The 22,819-nt window shown below is 38.3% G+C and overlaps 1 protein-coding gene across 6 annotated transcripts in view; it reads left to right on the forward strand.

Annotated features, from left to right (window-relative positions):
* The window catches only part of FBXO38 (F-box protein 38), a 52,682-nt gene that overhangs the window by 22,218 nt on the left and 7,645 nt on the right, over positions 1–22,819 (forward strand). For 2 of the 6 annotated variants that reach the window (XM_061189810.1, XM_061189812.1), the window contains 8 exons: positions 2,856–3,026; positions 4,687–4,829; positions 5,729–5,939; positions 12,977–13,096; positions 14,565–14,744; positions 16,320–17,057; positions 22,112–22,212; positions 22,425–22,527. In XM_061189810.1, coding sequence (XP_061045793.1) covers positions 2,856–3,026; positions 4,687–4,829; positions 5,729–5,939; positions 12,977–13,096; positions 14,565–14,744; positions 16,320–17,057; positions 22,112–22,212; positions 22,425–22,527 — 1,767 coding nt within the window. The remainder of the gene's footprint in view (positions 1–2,855; positions 3,027–4,686; positions 4,830–5,728; positions 5,940–12,976; positions 13,097–14,564; positions 14,745–16,319; positions 17,058–22,111; positions 22,213–22,424; positions 22,528–22,819) is intronic. The other 4 variants (XM_061189813.1, XM_061189814.1, XM_061189811.1 and 1 more) reach the window with 4 other exon arrangements.

Consider the following 22,819-nt stretch of genomic DNA (forward strand, 5'->3'; position numbering starts at 1 on the left):
AGCATTATTTTCTAGCCTTTTTAACACAGGAATCATTTTTAATCTATATAGCTTTGAAAAGATCAGCTTTTTACCAACGTAGCTTTAAAATGCTAAACTAGCATAGTAATTTCAAATAAAATTAATATATTTGATATCAGGCTTTTCTGGTTTTCAGTGAAGTTGCTAACATTCCGTTTCTACAGTATCTATGTAGTAACTTAAAATTATTAGCTTGGTAATTGGTGTTTTTTTCTACGGTCTTGTTTTTTGTTCTTCCCGAAAGCTAAAAACTTGACAAATTTTGTATTTTCATGATGGCCACATTTAGGTCCACTGAAAGAATGTCTTTGAGAATTATCTTTAGAACCAGCTATTTCCCTATAGTGTTTCTTTCCCCTCAACACACATTTTCAATAGAAAAACACTTTACCTTTTTTGGGGGCTGCGTTGAGTCTTTGTTGCTGCGCGCGGGCTTTCTCTAGTTCCGGCGAGCAGGGGCTACTCTTCCTTGCAGTGCACGGGCTTCTCACTGCGGTGGCTTCTCTTGTTGCAGAGCACGGGTTCTAGGCACGCAGGCTTCAGTAGTTGCAGCTCAGTAGTTGTGGCGCATGGGCTTGGTTGCTCCGCGGCACATGGGATCTTCCTGGACCAGGACTTGAACCCATGTCCCCTGCATTGGCAGGCGGATTCTTAACCACTCCGCCACCAGGGAAGTCCCAACACTTTACCTTTTGACTACCATTATCTCGTTTTTCAACGTAACTTGTTTCATAGTCTCCTTCATATTTAATAGTCTCTTAGTTTTGATTTTTTTTATAAGCCATTCTTCATATTTGTTGCAGTTCATCCATTTCTCCTGTATATGTACTCTCCTCTATTACTCCAAAGACAGTCTGGGATTCTCTGTATGAAAATAGGTGCCAGGTGTGTCTAACAGACTACGTAGAGAGGAATGAGAGGTCACTGCTTACACTCTTGCACTTAATCTCTTGCTTCTCAGCCATTTAGATTGTGAAGCATCTCTCCAGGAGGTTGGGGTGGCTCCTGATAAAACTTGCACCAATTCTTTGTTACAAAGGTTCTGGCAAAATATAAATAGAAACATCACCTTTGTCCCCATACACTTATCGTAAAAGTGACAGTGCCAGATTGGGGAAATGGGTGTGCTGAAAAGTAGATGCTGTGTACTGGGAATATAAGAAAAGTGATCCAAGGATGAATACTTAGGGGTTCTTTGTTTACACAGATTCATGATTTCAGAGATCCATGTGAAGGTGATAGGGGTGTAAAACTCATTCAGATCCAGAAGCAGTATAGAGTAGTGTTTAGTGCTGGGGCTTTGGAAAGAGGGAGTGAGATGGAATTTCATTAATCATGGGACCTGGGGCAAGTTATTTCTTGGGTTCAAACCACCCAATAAAAAAGTGGGAAACGGTCTTATCTCCATTTAACAAATGAGAAAACATGGTCTTTTATTATTACAATCTCTTACACTTAGCATTCAGTGAATGGTAGCTTTTACTTTTAGCTGACCTCTGGGCTGAATCAGAAAGAAACAATCTGAGTCCTAGGTGATGTCATCAGGGTTTTGAGGGAGTGTGATGATCAGGAGACCCTAAGAGCAGGAACAGGTCTCAAAGGAATGAATGTAAGACATAGATTTATCACGCTAGGCTGTAGCAATTATTCTGACAACACCTTACCTGGGATCAGTTCAAAATCTACCTGATCATAAGGGAGAAGGCAAATTTTAAGTCCAAAGGGCAAGAAAGAAGTTTTTACCAGACTAAAGAAAATTGCTCAGAAAAATTATGAAGAATTGGTTAAGGTGAAGTCTCCAAGAAATGCCAGTAAATACAAAAAACAGGGACTCTAGGAGAGAGACCATGAACTATATGGAAAGTGAAACTGGAAGAGTTGGGAGTAGGCGGGTTGTTTTAAACATGTCCAGGCTAAAGGTATGAATCCTTGCCCTGAAGGGCAGGGCAGCTTCTCCAGAGCAACAGTGTTTTCTTTGTATTTTATGTCAGTTGATTGCAAGGACCATGAGAGACATTTATTGGGTTCCTATATCATAATATCCCAGCATTATGCTGGACATTGAAAATGTAACTATAAACTAACTAGGCAAAGTCCCATTTTCCTTCAAATTGCTCATAGTCAAGTGGACCATCCTTTAGAGCAAAGGTCAGGCAGGTGGCAGGAATAATGATAGGAAGCAAGGGATAAGGTGTGATTTCCAGTGGCATAATCTAGAATGGAGGATCCTCTTTTACTAAACCCACTCCCTAGTCTGTGACAAGACAGTAGGCACTAAAGCCCAAGGGCAGAGAGAGCGGGTGTATGTGTGAGTTAAAAGTCCACTTTCTGAGATTAGGTACATATTTACTAACCTATACATGGTTCTAAAAATGAATCTGAATTCTCAGAGTGTACTCGTCTCTACACATGGCCACACCCGACTCCAAAAACATTATCCTTATAGAGTGAAAGAGTTACATTTTTAAGATTTTATTTTTCTTTTTAAAAGCTTGAACTAAAACTTCACCATAAATGTAAACCAATACAATTTATCCCTCAGTTTTGCTTTAAGACTTTGCCTCCTTTTTTCCTTTTCTAAACAATTGAAAATAATCTTTTCCTACTAGCTGTCCCTTAACTTTTAACATAAATTTTTATTTTGCAAAATAAAGGCTACCATTCGTACAGAATACCTAACCTAAAATTGTACCTGAACCTGAACCTGATGATGGAGAGATGACGCCGGATGAGCATAGAGACTAATCATACTGGATGTTAAAATAAAGACTTGGCAACACTCCATGACACTTTAAGAACCTACTTTTGTTTTTTAAATCAATTTCTCTTTCTAGGCAGAATGGCTAATGCAGATCTGGTGAAGTATGGTTTGGCTGATGTGGTAGAAAATCCTGGTATCATCACTGATATAGGGATGAAGGCAGTCAATGAAGTTTTTTCCTGTATCAAATATCTGGCAATTTATAATTGCCCGCATCTACATAACCCATACAATTGGATCTCAGGTACTGTATGCTTAAGTGTGGCTCTATTTTATTAATGTCAAAATAATATGTATCTTTGTTTTCTGTTTGTGTCATGAATTAACATTCCTAATATAAAATGTAAATATTTTATATGGATCATAGATATTTTATATGGATCATTCATAGAAGTTCTGGGAACCTTTGATAACTGAGTTGGAAATATTTTCAGTGCCTCTTTGAACTCCTGAAATTCTCTGCCTAGAAATTTGCACTGTCCAAGTTATAGATTCAATTGTACTGATCCTTATGTGTTTTTCTTTGGGCCAGGCATGTAAAGTTTAGGTTAGGAATTGTTGCCTGGGATGTTATGGTTGTTTTCTCTGTATTACCTTCAAATGGCATATCATCTGAGCCAACAAAGTGGGTATGTATTTTAAAAACTTGAGTTAGGTGACATATTAAACATTAACTTGTGAAATTTTCTATTGCCTTAAAATCCTAGGCTATTTCGAATCTCCCCTCCATACAGTATCCCTTGTGTATATAAGTGTGTGCACTTGGTATTTTTCCTTATGAGGGGAGTTTATTTCCCTCCCTGAGAGAGTAATGCTATTTATTTGTTTTAAAGCCCTTCTTAAATACGTAAATTCACAAGCCTTTAAATAAATTCAGAGCTAGAGAATTTTCATTTTGACATCCTCTTACCAAACCAGGCCCCCTTACTGACACCTGCAGACCAGTCTCCTCTGCCGTCTGAGCCACCGCACAGGGATACTGTAGCTCCTTACAAATCCCATCTCCAGACCTGTTGTAGGGCTCCCAGGCCTCTGCTGAGATCATTTGTTAGAATGGCCATGTCTCACCCATGAGAAGAGAAGTTCTACCCCTTGCCCAGCAGCACCAAGAAGTTATTGGGAAATAAACTTTAGGCTGTATGCGGCGTAGATCGCTTTTAAAAAATAACATTTATTGGGTTTTTGGTTTGTTTGTTTTCTTAAATACAGAAGAGTATAAAGAAGAAAATAAAAAATGGCCTATAATCCCATCACTCAGAACTCCTGTTAACACTTAAAAACTAAAAGTAATACATGCACTTGATAAACAGTATCAGACAATACAGAAAGGTACAAAATGAAAAGTCTCCTCTTCTCAAAGGTAACCACCATCAACGGTTTCTTGTATATTCTTCTGGACAGGTTATTTTGTGCGTACTGCAGCCTATACATATATAGCATTTAAAAATGATTTACATGTACGAAAGGACCTTACTGTGTATACATTGTCCTGTAGCTTGTGTTTTACACTAAGAATATTTTGGAGAGCTTTCCATATTAGTAAGCATATTCAGTTCTTCTTCATTCTTTTAATAGCTGCATACTGTTTTATGAAAGGAATATGCCAACATTTCTTTTAAGTAGTATCCTATTGTTAAATAGACATGTAGGTTTTTAAGTGAATCACATTTAAATATAGGCTGACTTAGTTTCAAGTTAACGATTTCCAAGCCATCTAGTTCTCACAATGAAATTAGGTAAGGAAACATCATAGTTTAGAGTCATCAAGTGTTAGAGATCATGAAATAAAAGAAAATTTACTCAAGGAAAAAGGATTTGAAAGTCTTTGTGACGTATAGCAAAATTCATGAATAATGGAGACACTGTTAGTTACATTCTCTCTGGCCATATTATTTCTTCAATAGACCACTCAAGATGGACTCGATTGGTTGATATCAACTTAGTGCGTTGCCATGCTTTGAAGCTGGACTCCTTTGGCCAGTTTATTGAATTGTTGCCCAGCCTGGAGTTTATTTCACTGGACCAGATGTTTCGTGAACCACCCAAAGTAAGTCACATTTGAGAGCATTTTTGTTTATTTTGATACTGAAGGAAGAAAGTAAAACAACCTAAGTAATTTTTTTTCCTAATAATATGCCTTTACAATGTTATAATTTGACTTTTTACCGCCAGCCTCAGTGAAGGAAGGCATAAAGGTTATAATAATGTATGGCCACTTGTTCTTGTAAATGACTATTGAGGGATTTCCAGAGAAAGGAAAGGAAAAAGTAAGTGGTAAGCTGTCTCCATCAGGTTTATAAAGTGAAGGTAAGAGCAAAGGTGGAAATTTGAGCTAAAGCAAAAGTTATTACTCAAGAGTAATTAGTTGGAAGATTAAATCTCTAGTTAGCAACCCAAAATATAAGTAAGGATTAGGAATTTTGTTTTGGAAATGTTTTACTTTGCTGCTACCTTTTCTGTTCAGTTGCATATCTGGGGAAATCTGAGGTTGCCCAGTTGTACAAAATGTTATTTTAAAACTGCTTAACAAATAAAGCTTTATACTCGCATCATAATAAAAACTTAATGTTTCAACAAATTATGTTCTCTCTTGTCAGTTCTTAACGGTTATATTCCCAGTGTTGAAGCAGTGTGATATAGTGGGGAAAGCTCAGGGTTTGAGGACAGATTATTGGGTTTCAAGTCCCAGCTGTACCACTTATTGGTCGTGTACTGTTGGGCAGATCCCTTCCCATTGTGCATGTCATCATCTGTAAATCAAGACTGATAACGCTTTATCTTGCTTGAAGTGTTCTGGGCCTTAAACGAGGTCCTTTATGAATATGTGAAAGTATTTCATAAAGTGCCATATAAATATTCTATGTAAAGATGAAATGAAGGAATATTAAAAATGCAGGGTTCTATACTAACCCAAATTAATAAGCACATGGTTTCTTCTTGCTTTAGGGCTGTGCTCGGGTTGGTCTGAGTGCAGGCACAGGAATTGGGGTTTCCTCGGCCCTTGTTAGCAATCAGAACTCCAACAATGACAATGATAATAATGCCCAGAATAATGCCAACATCCACGACAACAATCACCATCACCCAGATGACTCAGACGAGGAGAATGACTTGCGGCAAGACCTGCAGCCAGGAGAGCAGCAGTTTGCAGCCGACGGTAACCCAGATCTTTTGTGAGCTCCAGATAGAAATGATTTTTACTTTGGGTCATATTTCTCTTACTCTCTTCTCTTTCCTTCACCCCCTATTTCAGTTTGTCACTTTACACATTGGGGGGACCTTGCTAACAAAGCAAATGAGGGGGTGGACGGAGTTTGCCTATCTGCTTGCTTATTTTAAAGTTATCTTTGTGATGCCTCTCGTCCATAGAAGCTATTGGGGTATTTACAGAAAGGGAAGGACTTAGATGCTATGAGAATTAGGGTACAGTGAGCCTTAGAGGCCTGGCTTAATGGAGATTTAACTGTCAGGATTTGGGTGAAGGAGCATCTTTCAATATCTCGCTGACCAGTAGATAGCTACGTTGGACTTGAACGTGGAGATCATTTTTGGGTGTTCCAAGAACTGGAAAAATGAATAGTAGTCATGTGCTAGACATTGTGTTGGAAACCTTTCATATACCTTTCATCATTAAGTCTTCAAAACCACCCAGAAAATTAAGTACATGAGCTAATAAGGACCTACAGGATTTCACTTATGTAACTATCCATTCCAATTCTTTGATACTGACTGAACTCCTGCTGTGTGCCAGCCCATGTGTTATTAGGCTTCATCTGCCCCTGTGTTGATGAGAGAGAATGGAGTGAAATCGTTTCCTTAACAAATTTTCCAGGTTCCCAGTTGACCCTTAAGAACTGGAAAACGAATCTCTTCTAGCCAGTATTTGGTTGTTGCCCTTTCACTCATTCCCTTAGGCAGAGTAATTAATGAGAAATGGGGTGCCCTGGTGTTATTAACTCCTCTCATAATGAAAGTATTCTGTGTATAGAGCCTAATTTCCTTTAGGATCACTCTGAGTATGCATGTCCTGACCTAAGAATCATCTGTAGGCATTGTCTTCACTTCCTTACCTCACATGTTGTCTATAGAACTGTCCATTTTGGCTTTTGGCAAAGTCACCAGTGACTCTCTCATAAAGGCTAGTGGTCATTTCTCCACTTGCATCTTCTTTGACATCTCATCTCAGCTGCATTTGTCACTGTTGTCCACTTCTGTCTTCCTGAGATATTTGCTCCTCTTGGCCTTCCTGAAACCATTTTCCTGGTTTTCCTCCTATCTCATTGGACATGCCTCCTCAGTTTCCTTTGCTTGCACCACCTCCTCTGTTCCGCTCTTGTCCTTGCTCTCCCTTTTTCTCTACACATTTTCTCTAGATGACCTCATTCAGTCTCATGGCTTCAGTACCAACTGTATGCTAATGAATTCTAAACCTGTATTTTCGGCTTTGATATTTCTATTTTTTAAAGTAATTGCAGTTATATCCAACTTCATACTTTTAATTTCCACATGAGTACTCTTAGGCATTTCAAACTTATGGCTAAATCTCTCCTCCTAAAATACAAAAACAAAAGTGCAGAGCCAGCAGGTGCTAGGGGTGAAGGAGGTGGGGAGTGAGGTCAGGTATTGTTTCTTTGCCTTGTTCTTGAGTGCCATCATAAGGATCTGGACTTCAGAGAATACCAACCGTTCACAGAAAACTGTTACAGCAGCTGCAGTGCAGAACTCCCCAAATCCTACAAACCCAGTTGTGGTTGAAGTTGATGTACTGGACAGATTATAGACTCCACTAGAAAGTTACATGGCCATTGGCTTCTCAGTATAGCATGGAGGATGTCTTCCATTGTGAAGTCATATATTGATGCAGCAGGAGCTAAAACTTATGCGAGAACACGGTATTTGATTTAAGAGAGAACAATGGAAACTTAAATCTACTAACATTTGAAACTAAGGTTCAGTAGATGAGAGACATGACTACAAACCAAATACTTGAGGTACAGTATTTGTCAAATATATCTTCAAATGCTGAGAAGCAAAGGAATTAGTGACATAAATGCCAAGATTGAGGAATTCAACAGCTTCAACAAGAGGAAGCCTAAGAATACCAAAGATGGTGGCAGAAGTTTAGAGAAATGAAGGTTGGCATAAAACATTAGGTTCCATGGGTCTTTCCAACTTGGCAATATGTTTATGTATATTTATTATTACATACATGTCAGGTTGATCCTTTTAAATAAAAAATAAGGACCAGGGGAATTCCCTGTCAGTCCAGTGGTTAGGACTTGGTGCATTCATTCCTGTGGCCTGGGTTGACCAGGGGACCCGCAAGCCACATGGCACGGCCCAAAAAAAAAAAAAAAAAAAAAAAAGGGACCTGGAGAAAGGCCATGTGACTGTTGATCAAAACCAGGAGTGGTGGAAAGAATTCAAATAAAAGAAAGAGAAGCAACTAACAGAAAAAACATAAAGAGTGGTACAGGGATTAAAAATAAAAGGGATCATTGGGAAATAGTGTTAGTTGAAATGACTAACATTGATGCTTCCACTCTTTAGGTACAAGCATAACAATATTTTAAATATTACTTTAGTTTGAAATTGGTATTCACATGTTGACTTTCCTTAATGTAGAATTTTAAAACTTTCCATACATGAGCTTTTGGACCAACGCTGGAATGAAGCGGATTCACTCACTCTTTTGCTCTGTTGTATTTAACTTAATCAGCTTGCATGAAGTAATTGCCTATCAAAGAAGGGCACTGTATAATTTTAAAAGCCATTTAATTTGTATAAGTTGTGTCTTTGCTTTATAAACCACTGAAATAAAATATGGTGTTTTATAGTGAACATTATCATTAAGGTAATAGATGACTCCAACAAAAATATGCTTTTATTGTTTTACAGAGTACTGTATTAATTTACCAAAATTCTATAATTTGGTTAAGGATATTATCTTTCTTAGATTTGCGCTTCCAAAAGTGTTAAGATTTAGAATGCTTTATTGTGAGCTAGTTATGTTAACTGAAAATACAAGTTCATTACCTTCATTTTGCAGCACTGTAAAACAGGAAGAGATGTTCATATATTCTAACAATTCACATTGCCTAACATAACATTACCATGTGTCAAAATCATGCTTCTGTAATTGCTAAAGCATTTTGCCACATTATTTTAATGTAATTACTTTTGAAGTAATTATAACGACAAAGCATAGTTTTGCCTATACATCACTTAACTAATTTTCTATCTGGATTTAAGACAAATCCTACATACTGCTTTTAATAGTGGGGTGCCACTGCATTCCCTCACCACTACCTCCACAAAGTAACCACTAAGTGAAATTGCTCTGCAGCGCTTATTTTGGGCAATGGTTCTCAAATTTGAGTGCATCAGAATCACCTGGAGGACTTGTTAGAACAGGTTGCTGGCTTTCACCTCAGAGGCTCTGAGTAGGTATGTGTGGGGCCAGGTAGTTTGCATTTGTAACAGGTTCCAAGGTGATGCTGATGCTGCTGTTTGGGGATCATATGTTGAAAACCACTGACTTCTGGAAAATCCTTGTTTTTGAAGTCTGAGGACAGGCTACAATGTGAAAAAAAATCCCAGTAGATTCATTTTGTTTTCTATTTGGGGGCAAATACTTGTCAACCGCTGCTGAATAGTTATTCCTGGTACTAGAAATTGTTGCATGCAAATTATTTTGTTAAACGTCAATGACTTCTTTATTTTATAATGGTTAATGAAGGCTATAAATTTAGAATCAGGTTTTATATAAAAGAGACCAGTTAATATATTTGTAAAAATAGCTCAAATCCATTAAGGTTTATGGTTATATTTGGTAACAGGATTTTTTTACAACTGAAATAACATTTCTCCTGAACAGAATATTTGGTAAACATTGACACTTGATTAAAAGATAGCTTACATCGTTTCTGTAAGTTAAAATTGTTGTGAAAAAGATGTACTGCCCAATGATAAAATATTTTGAAACAAAGAAAAAAAAAATGAAAACCAAGAATCACTTGCAATTTCTCTAGCCCAAGGGTAGCATCATCTCATTTAATTACCAGAGACATCTATTGAGACATTATCCTTTCTTTGCACCTACCTGCACTCCCCAACATCGAGTCCTTTAGCAAGTCTTGTTGACTGTCTCTAAAACATCTCCCCAATCCATCTACGTTCTCCTTCCTCATTGTACCGGACCTTTTTTACCTAAATGTTTTAACAGCTTTCAAAGTAAAATTAGTTCTTAGAGCAGCCAGGGCAGTTTTTAAAAAACATGTACCAGACAGTGTTACTCCCTTTCTTGAAACTTTCCAGTAGCTTCGCACTGCCTTAGAAAAAGATCCAGTTTCTTGATTTGGGCCATAAAGTGCTACATGATCTGGCTTGTCCTCACCTTGTGCTACTCCCCACCTCCCACACCATGCATGAATGTGCCAAGCTGTCACCAACTGCTGCCTCTTCCTAGAACGTCCCTCCCTCCGTCTTTGCATGACTGGGTTCTTCTTGATATTCAGGTCTTAGCTTAAATGTTAATCTCAGAGCTGTCTTTCCTTACCACCTTAATCTTTTTTTTTTTTTTTCAATTGAGGTATAATTGACAGTGTTTGTATATATTGCAAAATGATCACAGTAAGGATGTCTAGTAAACATCCATCACCATACATAGTTACAAAGTTTTTTTCTTGTGATTAGAAATTTTAAGATCTGCTCTTAGCAACTTTCAAATATGCAATACGGTATTAATAACTATAGTCACCATGCTGTACATTATATTCCCATGACTTATATTTATTTTGTAACTATAAATTTGTACCTTTTGATCACCTTACCACTTTGTCACCAATTCATTCTGTTATATCATCCTCTTTTAATTTTGTTACATAAGATATTATTTTCTGATGTTTTCATTATTGTTGATTAAAAATTTTTTTTCCTTCCTCAACTGGAATAAGCTCCATGAAAATAGAGATATTGAATATCACCACTGTTTCTTAGCACCTAGGAACAGTAACACATTGTAGTAGGCGCTAAATAAATATCCAAATGAATGAATACAATTAAAGAAGTTAAGTTTAAAATAACCTTGAGATATTATATTAAATATTTCCACAGGTTATTGTGGCAACCTAAAAAGCAATTACTCAACAGCTTTGGAAAACCTTATCACGTAGATATAAGAATGTACTTCTGTTCCAGTGGTTCCCTCTGCCTATAAGAAGCAATTCTAAGCTTTTCACAATCTGGGACCCAGACTACCTTTTTAGCTTTCTTTTCTCTTTCATACCCTCATCTCAACACAAACTCTTGTTCTTTTTATCACTGGCCTACTTACTCTTCTGGAAAATGTAACGTGCTTCCTAGTATATATGAAATGTCACCCCATCTCAGTGAAACCTTCCCTGTCGAACAGGAGAATTAACTGCTGTTTTTTTGTCCATGTTCCCCTTACTTGGACTGTTCTAGCACTTAATGAGTATATTCTGACCTCATTCTGTGTGTCTGACATTTCTGCTCGAAGGTGTGCATTCTCTGAGAGCAGGAACTATAAATTTCCCATCTATTCATCGTCCCTGTATTGTAGCAGGCTCTGGAAACAGACCTCATTTCAAATCCTAGCAAATTACTAACCTTTCTAAGCCTCAGTTCCCTCAACTGCAAAAATGAGGCTAGTAGTAATACCCTCGTAAGATTGCTATAAGAAATAAATATGGTAATGTATATAAGAGCACTTAGCATAGAGCCGGACATAGAGTATGTACACATTAATTACTAGCCGCTGTTCATAATCACTGTTGAATGAAAGAAGCGAATTGATTGGCTTTTATCATGTAATATTTCTGAACAAGGTGAGTTCTCTTTTTGGCCCTAAATAAAGTGTAGTTATTGAGGGCTAGGGCTGGGCAAAAATTTGGGATGGGAGGCTAAACATGAGGGGGAATGTACTGTTGTGTATGTATATTTAAGACCAAAGCAAACCCCACTGTCTCCCTGAAATCTCAGACTTCTCTGCTGTATATTCCAGTGGCATTTATCTGAGTGGTATCTTTCTGGCTTACTCATATTTTTATCTTGTTTCTTTGTTGACTGTATGAATTTGTCCTGTCTACTTACAAATTCAGTAGATTCTTTAGTTCTTTCAGGAACAGGATATTGTTTTCTTCTGTGTTGGTTTATTCATTTCATTCAGATGGTTGGTTGATTTCACAGCAGTAGTGTTGAGCACCCGTAGGCGTTGAGTGGTGCACAGGGTAAACACAGTCTGCCGCCCTCTGGGTCCTGGCTGAGCTATAAATGTAAAGGACAGTATTGGTATTGTCCTGACTGAAACTGGGACCGGCTACCCAAGCTTAGGTGTAGGTAGTAAGAGGTACTGGGTTGAATACTGACTTGAAGGATTTGGATTTAATCTTGTAAACAGCTGGCAAAGCCAGGAATTATTTTATTTAGGATCCTCGTAGAAAAGTGACCGTTGTATCTTAAGAAGATGTAGTAAAGTGATTGAAGCTTATCAGTCTGATACTGTTCACTGTGCTTATCATCTGGAAAAATATAAACGTTCCCATTCACTGATAGGCACTAATAACCCTAGTGAAGACTTAGATGCAAATAAAACATTTGAGTGATATTAAAATGTTAAATATGTACTTACTGTGTTTAATAATCCTTGCCACACATTAGCCAAAAATGATGCAGTCTCTAGAGAGCAGGAAAAGAAATACACAATTTGAGCTTGGCTGCTCAATGAATGCATCCTGATTCAACTGGCAGATACTACAAGACTAATTGCTTACAAGATGATCGTAAGGTCTTCCAGTAGCTGGCTCTCACTGCCATCAGGCGAATAGCTTAGAGGGAGACAAACAGTTGCCTCATACAGCCATCCCTGGTAACATCTTCAGGAATGAACAGGTGCTTGCTTCTTTCAGCTGTGCCTTTCTCCCTGCTTTCATCTTAAAATGATGGACTTTCTCTACCAAGTGATCCTTTCCCATCTGTGATCTCCCCTCCTATAGAATTGGACACTCCTTATTGATGTCGATATAATGAAGCACAATTACATGATATTCTTTCTGAATGGGCCTAATGATCATGAGGCTGTTCATTTCTCAAGGGTGCCACAGTTTTGCCTGCCGTTGTGGTTGTTTTAGACATCTCCTGGTTTTACTTTGACTGTGATTATTTTTGTTTAAGCACTGAACGAGATGGAAGACATGGTTCAAGAAGATGGAGAGGTGACGGCTGAGAGTGAACACGAGGCTCCAGCTCACAGTCAGGCAGTTATTCCTGTGGACGTCGACGAGGAACAAGCAGGTAAGTGTGTGACTTCCCACATTCATGGTTCTGAAAACTAGGGCCTGACTCTAATGAACAAAGTAAAACACTGAGAATGATTATTTTTTTCAACATTACAGCTAATGATGTGTTACATGCTGCTTATTTTTGACAAGGCCTGTATTACATTTTGATGTTCTTCTTGCTGTGCGTGTGTATACATATCTTATTAAAGTTTGGTTTTGATTTTTTTGTAACTGTGGCAGCAACTCCTCTTTCTATATTGGTGTACACACGTGTATATTTGTGCGTGTGTGTGTGTGTATTTGTGTGTGTGTGTGTGTGTGTGTGTGTGTGTAGAGAAAGAAAGCACTCAAATTATAGCTAGGAAAATAAGCAACCTGATTAAATATTCTGCTTGTCCTCTCCCTTCATTTTGGTGGGGAGAAGGAGCAGTGGAGAGGTTGATTTGATTTAATAAACAGACCAAGATCTAGTCTCAGTTTGCCATTGGGTCACTTACGGCAGGCTAAAGAGTCATATAATACATAAAGATTACCTAATATAATCTTTCATCTTTACAGATGGGGAAACTAATATTCTTTCAAAAGTTTGAATGATTTACTCAAGACCACTCAGCTATTGATCAAAGGACAGAATTGAGATGAGAACTCAAGTTTTCTCACTCCTGGTCTGTTCAAATGCTACCTTGTCTTTGAATTGAACATATTCTTTAACTGCTCTTGTTTTAAGTGTCTTACAGATGCAGTCACTTATTCAACAAATATTTATTGAGTGCCTACTCTGTGCCAGGCATTGTACAGTGTGACAGGAAAAAGACAGGGAAGGTTCCTTGGAGCTTATATTTTATTGACGGAGCAGATATCAGTCACTTGTCCGAGAAAAGTGGGTTGTAAGAGCTGAAGGTTTACAATGTGTAATGCCAAGTAGATAAGACATTTTTGACATAAATATAATCAAACAAGCAAACTGTAACATGCATCTAGCCTTTCAAGAACATGTCTGTGACATCCAATGCATTAGACCTATACTTAATTAAAGAATGCAGAGTTCTCACCAGTCCCATAGGTGTCAGAGGCTCATCTTCATTTGCTTTGCTTTCATTCATACATTTGCAGAATTAGGAAAATATCTAGCCTATTTTTTAAATGATTATTATGACTCTTATTTTGATTATTTTTAGGATGATTATGTGACTCTTTCAAACAGTGAAGATCCTGAAGGGAGATGCCATATGCTCTTCTACTTTAATTTTCCTTTAGAGATATATAATGTTGGGTGGTATATTAATCATACTTAATGTTTACTTTAGAATTAAAGTGTTTTCACAGTGTCTCATCCAAGTATATGCTCATTAAAATGAGTGATCAGGGAGGCTGCATAGAGCCAAAGCATCTCTGTGAGCCCAGATCCCTGGAAACAGTACTTTGAGTGAGACCCTTCGTTGGGCAAAAAGTGACTGTTAGGCCTGTGCTCTTTCTTTTAGGACCCAGCGGTCTTCAGCGTGTAGTAAAACCAACCCCAATTACTGTCCATGACTCAGAGAGTGACGATGAGGAAGACAGTCTAGAACTCCAAGAAGTCTGGATTCCTAAGAATGGTGCCCGGCGTTTCTCTGAGCGTGAAGAAAAAACCGGAGAGTCTGTACAGTCCAGGGAATTATCAGGTGAGAGACTGTGTCTTACTCTGACCTGTTAGTGAGAGTCACCATGAGAACAGACACACTGGCCTTTATATAATGGTGTCCCTGCCACAGCTTGTGGTGCAGTTAACATATCCTTACAAAACGTGACAGGAGGCAAGAAAGGCAGCAGCCCAAGCAAGAGAGGAAAATCTGGGTGGTGCTATCAAGGGCAGGTGCAGCACAATAAGAATATTGTGGAATTGGGGCTCAGGGAAGAGAAGATGTGAGGATTGTCAGTCCCACAGTGGAGGCTTTAGGAAGTTGTGGCATCAGAGTATCAGGGATTAGCAGGGGGCCTGTGCCTCACATAAAAGATGACAACTGAGTCATCCAGAGCAGTGAAAAACCACCATTCCCCAGTTGGTAATCTGTCCAGTTGTGTTTAGCGAATGTTGGTGGCTAGTTTGGTGCTTGAGGAAGTCCTAAAGTATGTTCTTACAATCCCTTATCTCCCTTTAAATCCAGTCAGCAACTTCTGCCATTTGCCTCACCAAGAAACTGTAATTCTCTTAACTTTTAGGTTTATACTTCTTTCCTTGTCTTCCCTTCTGTTTCCCAGAACCATATGCTTACCACTTTCTGCAAAGGATGAGGTTTTGTAAAATTGTCTACGTATTTTTCCTTGGGTACCCTACTCATTAATGTATCTGAATGTTTAGTATACATTTGTATACCTGTAACACTGAACCTGAAATATATACACACTTCAGTGTATGGTAAGCTCAGTTCTTTAGACTTGGAATAACTTACTAACCACTGACTGATTACTCATTTCTCATTTTATTCCTTTTAAGAAATTCAGATATCTTTATACTGTGATTGAAAGAGCTTTAATGGACACTGAAATTTAGGAAAAGTAATGTGACCAGCTGACTAACCTGATGTTTCCTAGAAAGTTTAGTTTCTGAATTTAGAAACCAGATCTTCTGTCAGCCAGACAAAACCTTATTTAAGTATTCCTTTGTATATTCATTGAGGCTTACTGTGCCCCAGGTACTGTGTTAGGTGCTGTGAGGGGTGAGATGAATAAGTCTTGATCTCTCTCTCTCTCTTTCTCTCTCTCTCTCTCTGTGTCCCTCTCTCTCACTGTCTCTCTGTCTCTCTCTCTGTAGTCTGGCTGAAGAGTCAGGTCAGAAACATAGATAACAATATTACAGGGCATATACTGCACTTGCTTTGGGGTGGGGTGCAGAAGAGATTGGACAGAGGTCCAAAGCAGAAGGACTGATGAGAGTAAAGGCTCCAAGGTAATAAGGCAGGGGTATATTCAAAGAAAAGTTTGGACTGGGGTGTAGAATGTTTATAGAGAAGACAAGAATGGAAAGTTAGTTTTCAGTTAGGTCACAGTAAGCCTTGAAGGCTGAGCTAAGGAGTACTAACCAGGTAGGCACTAGGGAGCCATAGAGAACTTTTGAGCAGCTGAGTGATGTGGTCACCATTTATACTTTAGGAAAATTAGTGTACATTGTTTCCTGTTCCAGATTTACTCTTGCCTTTTGTCCAGAATTTGTACTGAAATCTTTTCTTTTCCTCGGGCCATTCTTCTTTTTCTGTAAGCAGTAAGTGGAAAAGGCAAGACTCCACTTCGAAAGAGGTACAACTCCCATCAGATGGGCCAGTCGAAGCAGTTTCCCCTCGAGGAAAGCAGCTGTGAGAAAGGCTGTCAGGTCACCAGTGAGCAGATCAAAGCCGATATGAAAGCAGCTAGGGATATTCCTGAAAAGAAAAAAAACAAGGATGTTTATCCCAGCTGCAGCAGCACCACCGCCAGCACAGTGGGGAACTCCAGCTCGCACAGCGCTGCTTCTCAAAGCCCCGACTTTGTAAGGACGGTGAACAGCAGCGGCTCTTCCGAGCCTAGCCCTGCAGAAGTGGATGTGTCCAGGCAGTGTGTCTGCTCCCCCGGTGGGTCAGAGGACTCTGAGGCCGTGGAGGAGGGAGATGCAGAGAGTTCTGTCTGCCCCAGATGCTGCTGTCGCAGGCCCCAGGAATCCCAAAGGAGAACTAGCAGGTGTTCTGATGAGGAACGTCCTTCAACCAGCCGAGCCTGTGTTGTGAATGGCCCGGATGGTACGAGATCCGCCTTTTCCTTTAGGACTCTGCCACCAGGGGGGTCTTCAGGCCCAGCACATGATGAGAGGACTAATGGGAGTGGCTCTGGGGCTACAGGTGAGGACAGGAGGGGGAGCTCCCAGCCTGAGAGCTGTGACGTGCAGTCTAATGAAGACTACCCTCGGAGGCCCCTAACAAGGGCCAGGAGCAGACTCTCCCATGTACCGCTGGTATCTGAGTCAGGTATGACAACGCTGCCAGGATTAGCTACTGCAGGTTAGGACTTGAGAAGGGCATTTGCTCCTTCCGTAAGTTTTCTTACATAAAGCCAGTTGGGCAAATTGATTTCTGCGTTGGGGTTCCGTGCTCATACAGATTTTGAGCTCACTTTCAGCGACGGGGTGGGGGTGGGGAGCGGGTGGCATGTAAAACAGCTTGTAAAATACCAGCCAGGAGAGGCGCAGAGAGTTAAGCTTCTGAGAAGAGTGCAACTGTGTGTGTGTACTGACCTTAAACGCGGTGCCAGTCCCACGTCTCACTCCCAGTATGTAAACTCTGCTCCCGTCCCACACTGCAGAGGCTTAACTCTTAGTGCAGTTTTAAAACCTTAGCCGAAAGGTAAGGACTGGAAGTCGCTGGGCCTGGGGGAGCCCGGCGTGCGGGTGCCCCCCCCCCCACCTGCCTCTGTAGCCCTGAGTAATTTTCCCAAAGGCTAGTTTTGCTGCCAGTTAGGCTTGCCAGGAGAAAAGCAGGTAAGTAAGTACTCTAGCTGAGAATCATTTTGGTGAAGATATCCTCAAGACACATATATGTATATAATTTCATTAATAACATTTAGGTGTATGCCGAGGCATGGGGTTCGGCGGGGTACGCACATTCCTTAATTATAATCCTGTTTATATTTCTGATCTTATTTTTAAATAATCTCTCCTGCCTTTATTAAGTCATGAATACCTGTCAATGAATAATAATACATTTTATTTTCTCTAAGCCTTACTCAATTTAAAAATTTTAAAATCAGCATCCAGTACATAGAGTGCCTTTTTATCTACTATTGCAATAAATAGTGCTGATTGAATCATGTGGAGCTAAACTAACAAAAACAAGCTTTCATAAGATAAATAGGAGATATTAATTAATTATGTGCTAATTATCATAGTAGCCTAAGCTCATATTAAAGTATGTGAGTTTTATTTGCAGATTTTATTATGCTTTGCAAACATCAGTTCTGCCGTGATGAAAATACTTTTCCCAGCTTGAATTTTATATGGTTTGTCTCTTTCTTTATACATAACGTAGCATTTACCATTTTAACCGTTTTGAAGTATATAGTTCATTGGCATTAGGTACATTCACATTGTTGTGGGACCATCACCACTATCTATCTCAACTTTTTCATCTTCCCACACTGAAAGTCTGTATCCATTAAACAGAAACACCTCATTATGACACCCTTTGTTGCGTGGTTTTTCATATTTGTTAAGTCAGATCTACATGTTTACTTTTGTGATTTCATTATTTTTATGCTGTGGAAAGCCTTCCCTACACCTGGCTCAGATAACTGTTCACATCTTCTCATTCTTTTATTCATTTATTTGTTTATCTTAGTTTAGTTCTTTATCTTAATCTGTGGGAACTAATTTTATTTTTTATTACAAATTGTCACCAAGTTGTCTCAATACTATTTATTGACATCCATCCGTATGTCATTTTGAAATGCTCTTTTATCATGTACTTTGACCATACTGTGGTTTATCTCTGGGCATGCTGTCCTGTTCCAGTGTTCTGTCCTCTTTTATTACTCTTTTGCAAAATTTCCTTGGCTAGACATGCATTTATCATTTATTTTTATAGTTTTATTTTATAATAATTTTGTCAAGTTCCAGAAACAAATCTTTGTGTTTTGTTTGCAATTCCTTTACATTGATTGACTGAAAAGATAAGTGTCATTTTTACAGCTTTGAGTCTTCCTATTTAGGGACTATTTTGTCTTAATGTGTCTTGGTAAAGTTTTATAGTTGTTACTGTTTTGGTGGGTTTTGTTTTGTTTTTGTTTTTAACGTGGGTCCTTCACATTAACCATATTAGGGGGAGGGGGGTTAACGTCTTCTTTGCCTTATGTTCTGGTATTCCCTTTGTCATTTTCTTCTGACTTGTTTCATGACCAGAACCTTTTCTTAGGTTAAATAATTTCGTAGAATTTTTTTAAAAAATTCATTTATGTAGTGCTTTTTACTTTTTAAGGTTAATTATATCTGTTGTCTTAATGATTTTTTTTTCCAATTTGAGAAGACTTCTAATGTATGTAGCTAATGTGTATATATATGGTAGGTAAATTACTTGCTACTATTTTTAAACACAATACAAATGTCCATTTACTTTCAATAACAACTTTTCTGGAGAAATGTCAAACTGCTGATTTTTAAATTATCCAGGTCTCTTTTGGAAAGAACAAGTTATTTGGGTGGCTTTCAACTTGTTATTTTTAACCTAGCATGTTTTTGATATCTGTTGGCCATTCTGCTTTAAAAGTTTTAAGGAGGTAAATCCAAACTAATAAAGGAACAAACTTGATTGTTATGGATTTTTTTTTTAATCCCTTCAAAGAAAATATTTGAATTTTTAATTTGGTTTTTGATTTACGGCCTTACGTAGTATTAAAACCGTGTTAGAAGTAGTTATTTGTCTTGTGATTTCCTGTTTTGGGAATAAATGCCTGTAAGTTGTTCTTTTTACCCTTATTGTATAATACTTTATAAAATAAATATCACAAAAATAACGGATTGTCAAAGAATAGCACTTAAGATGAATATGATATGGTTCTCATGAATACTGACCTCTTTCCTTGACACCCCATGACTGGATTGGTCTGCTTTTCTGTGTTTCCGTAGCATCTTGCTAATGTCAACTACACCGTGTGTTGTAATTCCGTGTTTTAATGTCTATTTTTCCAATAGACTGTGAGCTCCATGAGGTCAGGGACAGTGTCTGCTTGTTCACCATTATATTCCCAGCTTCTAGCACAATGTCTTACATTGTACGGGGCTCAGTGAATAATTGTGAACTTAATAAGTGGTAGGAGCCATCATATGAGGTATGTTGATGCTGGTGGATGTATGAAATCATTAAGGATTGTCCCTAAACAAAGATTTATTGTCCCTAATAAACAGAGGGAGACATAAGAAAATAACAAACACAATGAACTCTGTTTTCTTTTTACATTGGGAAGCATTTGTTTTTCAAGATTATCTACATATAAAGTGTGACTCAGTCTTAATAAACTTTTCTTAGAAAACAAACTGCCAGTTTGGGTACTCAGGAGACCAGGAAATTTAACTTTGAACCCCATATTCTGATCAGTTAAGGAGTAGGGGAGGGAACCAATCCATGAAGGTGAGAGGTTGAAAATTGGAGCATAGAAGGAGAATGCTAATAGAAGATTCTTATTTGAACACTGTGATGAAGGAATGGAAACAGACCTGTTTTTGTTTGTCTTCATTTTGTGGTACTGGGAGAGGGAACCAGGACCTATTATTGGTTGTAACAGGAGTATGAATTTTGGCTGTTGTATGAAATGGTGGCTGCTGTTAAAGATTCCTTGTCAGTGAAGATAGATTGTTCGTGAAGCTCCTTCGGGAATACTGTGGAAGGTGGCCTTCAGTGGGTCACCTAGATCAGTAGTTTTCTCTTCCAGAAACCCAGTGTTTTGCTTGGGTTCAGGGTCCTTGGAGGAAGTTTGATGGATAAAACTCTTGGGCTCCCTTTTAGGCTTCAACCAAATTAGCTGCTTTCAATTGTTTTATAATAAGATTTCACAAAGATTTCGAATGGTGGAGGAAAGGGTTCTGGTGTATTGAAAAAAAGAAAAAAACAAACACTTGAAGTAGATCTCTATAGAGTCCCTGTCTAACTCCAAGCCTTTGGGAATTTGCAATATTTGTACCTCGTTTCCCTATCTTTCTTTGTAATCTTTCATGTTTGAAGTGAGAGAGTTAACCAAGTGGTAACCCTGTAATCTAGTAGTAGTAGCAGTGTGCAGTATGGTGGGATTTAATTCGTAAAGGTCAACCTTTTTTCATTCAGTATATGCTCTGCTACAGAGTGACTCTCAAAATGAAGACAGTGACTTTTAGTGTCTTGTCTTGGAATATATATGTGCTTGTTAAGTTTTTGAGGTGAATTTAGAACTTGTATTTAAATAATATCAACATAATATTTGTTTTTATAATAAACTATAACGTTTTAGAACAGTACTAGTAAATGAATTAGGGCCATACTAGGCAGGGTTTGGCAGATAAATGATTGCAGATTTTCTAGCATACTGATAAATACATTGGCAAACTGTTCTCCCTTCCCATGTCTCAGTTTACTTATTTGTAAAATAAAGAGAATAATCTATCTCAGAGGGCTGGTAAAAGGATTAAATTAGTTAATACGAGTAAAACCCTGAGAGCAGTGCCTGATACACAGTAAGCACTCAGTAAATATTTGCTGTTATTGTTATTACATTGACGTATCTATGATGCATTCATTCATTCAGTGAATGTTGAGTGCCAGTTCATTCAATAAATGTTCATTTTAGCTCATTGCTAGCGGCTGACATTGATACGAAGATGAAATGACAATGATGTTGTCTTCAAGGAGCTTTTAGTTTAAATGGAGAAATAAAACAGACATACAGGGAATTACAGAACCACATATGATGTTTGGGGATACAAGTGACTTATTAGAATAGGTGGCATTTAAGCTGGACCTTTCAGGGATGGGTAGTATTTCAAAAAGTAAAGTCAGGAAAGGTATTCTGGGCAGAAAAAGCTAAAACAATTAATGGCTTCAGAGGCATTGGCAATGGGAGATGACTAGGATATGGTATGGAATAAAATTGAGAACATTTGGGGCTAAAGCATAGCTCCAAATGTCAGGCATTGAAATGTATTCACTAAGCAGTAGTAGTCAATGCTTTTAAGTTGTTTAGCAGGAAAGCGGTGAGTTTAATCTACCGGTAGTAGTTAGGATGGGTTGAGTGCCTGGAGACGAGAATGTTGATTAGACTGTTGGAATGGGCCAGGTGTGAAGAGCGCAGTGTTACGTTTGATGTTGATATGTTTGAGACAACGGAAGGTGATCTTGTTTTGGAAGAGGCAATTGGAAATGGCAGTCTGACTGTATTCCTTTGGGAACCAAGTAGTAGAATTGAGAGTTTCCTTGGTGGAGTTTATACATATGCAGTTGAATGTGCTCTCTTTGAAGGAAAGACAGCAAGGCTAAAATTTGGATTTTCCTCTCGCCTTTTTTAGAGGTTGCCAAAACAAAGCCACGTCATGCCATGAAGCGGAAGCGGACAGCAGATAAGTCCACCAGTACCAGTGATCCTGTGATTGAGGATGACCATGTGCAGGTGAAGGAGAAAATCCTTGCTTATCTTTTGGTCCAGCCAAGTTCCTGAATAATGTAAAGGAACTAAAGTTCCCATCTATGTAGTTTCTTTGCCCTAAAGAGAAGAGACTGGTAGTAGTTGCTTCTCACTTGTGCCAGTGAAAACACTTAAGCTTTAAAAAAAAAAGAAAGAAAGTACAGGAAGATACATCTTTTAAATTTTTCTTCTTGTAGGTCCTTGTATTAAAATCCAAAAATCTTGTTGGAGTCACTATGACCAACTGTGGAATCACAGATCTAGTGCTGAAAGACTGTCCCAAGATGATGTTTATCCATGGTATGTATTTAGGCCCATGTCATATAAGAGCATCATGATTGAGTTTAAAGAATTAAAGTCTCATAAATACTACAGTAACATTACTATATTACTTTTTCAAAAGAATCATTATTAGATTTTTCTAATTCTGTCCTCATTCTGTAGTTCTCAACTAATTATTCCATCGTATTTACAAGGAACCATGTGCAGAGACTTGGTTCATCTTTTAATATATAGCCTCTCCTCCAGTTTCCTCCAAATGATAATTACAACGTGATCTGACAGAGGTTAAGTTAACAGCATATATGGGCTT

The sequence above is a fragment of the Eubalaena glacialis genome, chromosome 4, assembly GCF_028564815.1.
Source record: "Eubalaena glacialis isolate mEubGla1 chromosome 4, mEubGla1.1.hap2.+ XY, whole genome shotgun sequence".
Classification (NCBI taxonomy): domain Eukaryota; kingdom Metazoa; phylum Chordata; class Mammalia; order Artiodactyla; family Balaenidae; genus Eubalaena; species Eubalaena glacialis.